This window comes from Meleagris gallopavo, chromosome 5, assembly GCF_000146605.3.
Source record: "Meleagris gallopavo isolate NT-WF06-2002-E0010 breed Aviagen turkey brand Nicholas breeding stock chromosome 5, Turkey_5.1, whole genome shotgun sequence".
In the NCBI taxonomy this organism is placed as follows: domain Eukaryota; kingdom Metazoa; phylum Chordata; class Aves; order Galliformes; family Phasianidae; genus Meleagris; species Meleagris gallopavo.
In genome coordinates this window covers 14,984,114-14,988,043 of record NC_015015.2, presented here as the reverse complement: position 1 = coordinate 14,988,043, position 3,930 = coordinate 14,984,114, and the positions used below count along the sequence as shown (strand labels likewise).

At 51.6% G+C, this 3,930-nt stretch overlaps 1 protein-coding gene across 5 annotated transcripts in view; it reads right to left on the bottom strand.

Annotated features, from left to right (window-relative positions):
- Positions 1-11: 11 nt before the first annotated feature.
- Positions 12-3,930, bottom strand: part of SLC25A22 (solute carrier family 25 member 22) — a 37,304-nt gene continuing 33,385 nt past the window's right edge. For all 5 annotated transcript variants that reach the window (XM_019615432.2, XM_010711149.3, XM_010711150.3 and 2 more), the window contains 5 exons: positions 3,037-3,155; positions 1,844-2,012; positions 1,456-1,610; positions 525-600; positions 12-406 (listed from right to left, as the gene is read on the bottom strand). In XM_019615432.2, coding sequence (XP_019470977.1) covers positions 253-406; positions 525-600; positions 1,456-1,610; positions 1,844-2,012; positions 3,037-3,155 — 673 coding nt within the window. In that variant the 3' untranslated portion in view covers positions 12-252. The remainder of the gene's footprint in view (positions 407-524; positions 601-1,455; positions 1,611-1,843; positions 2,013-3,036; positions 3,156-3,930) is intronic.

The window sequence follows — 3,930 nt, the reverse complement described above, 5'->3', positions numbered from 1 at the left end:
GGGGAAAAAAAAAAAAAAAGAGAGATATGCATAATTGGGTATTGTCCGTGGAAGGAGGGAGAGGGAACAGGCTCCAGATGAAGATAGAAAAGAGACTCTCCCTCCCCATGTTTGCTCATCTGGAGACCATATTCCCCATGTTCCCATGCGAACCCTCTGTGCTGTTGCTCTCACACCACTCGACATGGACGACGAACACAGGGATGAATCCGGCGTGGCAGAGGACGGGTGGCACAGGCAGGCATGCCAGGGCTAGGCCCGGTGCTTGGGGAGTATGTCCAGGAGGAACTCCGCAATGCCAATGAAGTAGACGACTTGTGCGATGCCAAAGAGAGGAGCGATGACTAGGGCTCGGCAGTACGCCCCTTTCAGGAAGGCCATGGGTCCTTCCTTCTGCCAGATCTTCCTGGGAAAAGATGGCACAGGTTGGTCAGCGTCCATCCCATCCCTCCACTGTGCCAGGAGAACCTCTGGCCATGCCCTGGCTTTCTGCCTTCCCCTAGTACTAAACCCAGGAGTCTTACTTGGTGCAGTCCAGGATTCCTGAGTACGTGTCTTCGTTGACTCCTCTCTGCAAGGACTGCAGCCGTGTTTTGATCACTGGGGAGAAAGAGGAGAGACAGTGGTGAGCAGAGGGTTGGCCTCCCCCCACAGCCCCTGGCTGTGCAGCAGGCAAGAGCCAAACCTGAGAGCGCTCTGCGACAGCCAAGAAGAGCACAGACCATTTGCATATCTGTGCCATCAAAACAGGAGAAAGCAAGCCCACTCCTTTACAGATGGACGAAAGAAACACACAACCACCCAAAAATTAACCAGCTCCCTCCACTCAATGTGATCAAGGCTTCCAAAGCTTTAAATACTTCCAAACTCAGTATCTTTCTATAAAATGGGATTTGATTTCCAAATACTCTGAGCTATGTCCAAATGCTCAGCTCCTTCTGGAACAGCAGGTCAAAATACCTAAAATATGTGGCATTGCTCTTACATTTCTTCTCCTCTTGAAGTGTGTGTACTGTTGACAAGAAAGGAGTTACTTTCAGGTGAGATTTTAAGGTATTTGAGGCAGCTGCTGTGGAGCAGAAGAAAAGGCCCCCACTTATCTCTGCCCTTTGGCACATGTGTCATTGGTTGGGGGGCAATACTCCTGATGGCAATGTGCCTTTACAGGGGCAAGTCCTGTAAAGAATGGCTGACATGAATTATATCTTCCTGACTTATCTTGTGAGTACTGCAAACTTCTGTGAAAAAAACAGCCAATGTTCCAGCTCAGCTGAAGGAAACACCTTCAGCTCCTGGAGGCAGCTCCAACAGCTGAGCTCGCTTCCTGTACTGCCCTCAGTGCTCATGCAGTGAAGAGGCAAGCATGGTCATCCTGCCCCTCACCCAGCCCAACCGATGGCCTCTGAGTGCTGTCACACAGCACCAGGCTGCCAGAACAAGCTGCTGGGGACTCACCATCACAAGGATTGACAGCCACTGCGGCTGTACTACCGGCCACGCATCCAGAGAGAAAGGACACATAGAACGGGGCCTTGACATTGGGATCTTTCTGGCCCAGCTTGTTCAGGTTTGCAAACAGCGGGAAGTAAACGATGGAGAACGGGACATCCCTGTGGAGGGAAGGGAGGAAGGGGAAGAAAGAAAGAGGACAAGGATGAGCAAAGTCAGGGTGGGACACCACCAAACCGAGCATCAAAGGAAGGGCTGCACGCATGGTGTGCTGGCAGTGCAGCCACAAGCGCAGTGCAGACATGATCCCAGCTCTGTGACTGCACAAGGGCAAGAGCTGAAACTCCCATGTTACTCTCTGGAGGCTCAGGCTGACAGTTCTGCCCTGTCCTACCTTAGCAGCGTGGCTCCCAGGCCCTTGTAGAGTCCCGCGATGCCCTTGCTGCGCAGCAGCTCCCTGGTTATCTGCGTCGCTGTCGTGCGCGCTTCCACCACCGGCTCTGCTGCCCCGGCCGCAGAGGAAGAGAGCTGGGCCTGTGCAGCCATCAGCTTCTTCTGTGCCGCTGCGGAGAAGCAGAGAGAGTGTGAGACTGCAAGATGCTCAACAGCAGCCTCTTGCTGCCTGGTGCCACGGGACTGAAGGATTTCTCAGTAGAGCAAACTAGAGGTACAGCAATCATTAACTCTGAGCAGATAGACCACATTTACACAGGCAACATCGTTCCTTCCAGAGGCTTTTCGAACTCTGATGCATTTCTGCTCTTTGGCCAGAAGATGGGGAGCACACCAACCTGTAGACAATGCTGTGGCTGCCACCAGCACACCACAGGCAGTACCACAAACCTCTTGTGAACCCTTTCAACTATGGCTGAAATCCTTCAAACACTTCAAAAAATACTACACACAAAGATAAGGTCTGCATTAAAAGCAGCAAACAGATGAAAGCAAAGTAAATCCATGATTATTCAGGAATGCCACATCAAAGGAGAGATTAGAGGACAAAGTGGTCCATTTTCCAGGCAGTTTCAGAAGGTGGGGTCACCAGACATTCTCAAGAACAGGGCCATATGCTGGGCTGACTTCTGAAAGAGGTTAATAGAGACAGCTCTTCCTCCAGATTCACCGAGCCACTTCTGGTCTCAGTTCTGACCAGGGAAGGATGCCTGGAAGCTGTGAGGATGGTGCTATCGTGAGGAGTGGGGAAGAGAGAAAAGACACCAGGAAACACGGAGACAGACAAGTACCACAGCAAAAGCACTGCAGGATGCTAACCCCTTCTTGACTGTAGAGAACTAGCAAGTTGTAATCGCTCACAAGGTGCTCAACCCAGCCATCTCTCCTATCTCTCTCCATCCACCACCAGCATTTGCTGTTTCACCTGCCAAGCTCTGAGCAAAAACACTTTTTCTAACCAAAAGGGCCTTTGCAAGGCCAGGTGAGCAAAGGCTGGCAGGAAATAAGTTGGGAAGAAGATAAATTTCTGCTACAAACTGAGGTACCTCTGACTCAAGAAGGTGGGAGGAAGGAAAAGCGTTTTTATGGCTCATTCCCTCCCCCTGCCTGGTGCACAGGGATATGCAGACGTACCAATCCGTCCTGCATCCTGCAGCTGGATTTTGAGCATCTCCATGGGAGTGGTGACGATCACCTGGCAGGTGCCTGCACCACAGCCTGCCAGCATCTCCCTCAGCAGCGTCAGCTTCTTCCTGCGCAAAGGAAGAGAGAGATGGTCAGAGGAGGTGGCCAACATTCAGAAGAAGCCATAAGCCCACCCAGCACAGTCCCAGACCACTACACAGGAAGGCTGGCTGTTTGCTGTCATACCACGTGGTCCCCAAGGGTGATCCACGTCACACCACCAGGTGTCCCAACAGACACGCTAACCTGGCTCTGTTTCAGAGGTGCCACATGCCTCAATTCAGCAGTGGGCAAGAGGGGAACATACAGCCCTTTGCATCCCTGGACCAAGAGCTGCAGCAGTTTCCCTCCTGCCGGCCGCTAGTCCTTTAAACACTGACGACATCCCCAGCAGAGGCCATCGGGCAAGGAGCAGGAGGAAACAGTTCTAGTTGCTGCTTTCAACTTCGCTGACAAAAGCAACAATATGTAAAAAGTGAATGTGAGAATCAAGAAGCATCTCCCTTATGATTAGCAACTTCTTCAACTCATCAGCCTTTTCAAACCTACTTCCTGAAGGCAGAAAAAGCAGCTTTTACACCCAGCTGGTCCTGCTGAGAAACGAAAGGCACGACAGACCCCCAGTACTGCAGCTCCATGCATTTTCTGCGCCAGAGGGCTGGAGTCACTGGGTGCATGCTCTTGTCTTACAAAACACAGCTTCCTCTCTTCCACGGCCACAAAACCACCCAGTTGGGGATGAAAAGAGGAACTTGGGATGCAGAAAGGCTCAATTTTCAGAAACTGATGAGTTCTCGCCCTCTAAAATCTCACACCACAGTGGCACCAGAAATCATTGGGGAA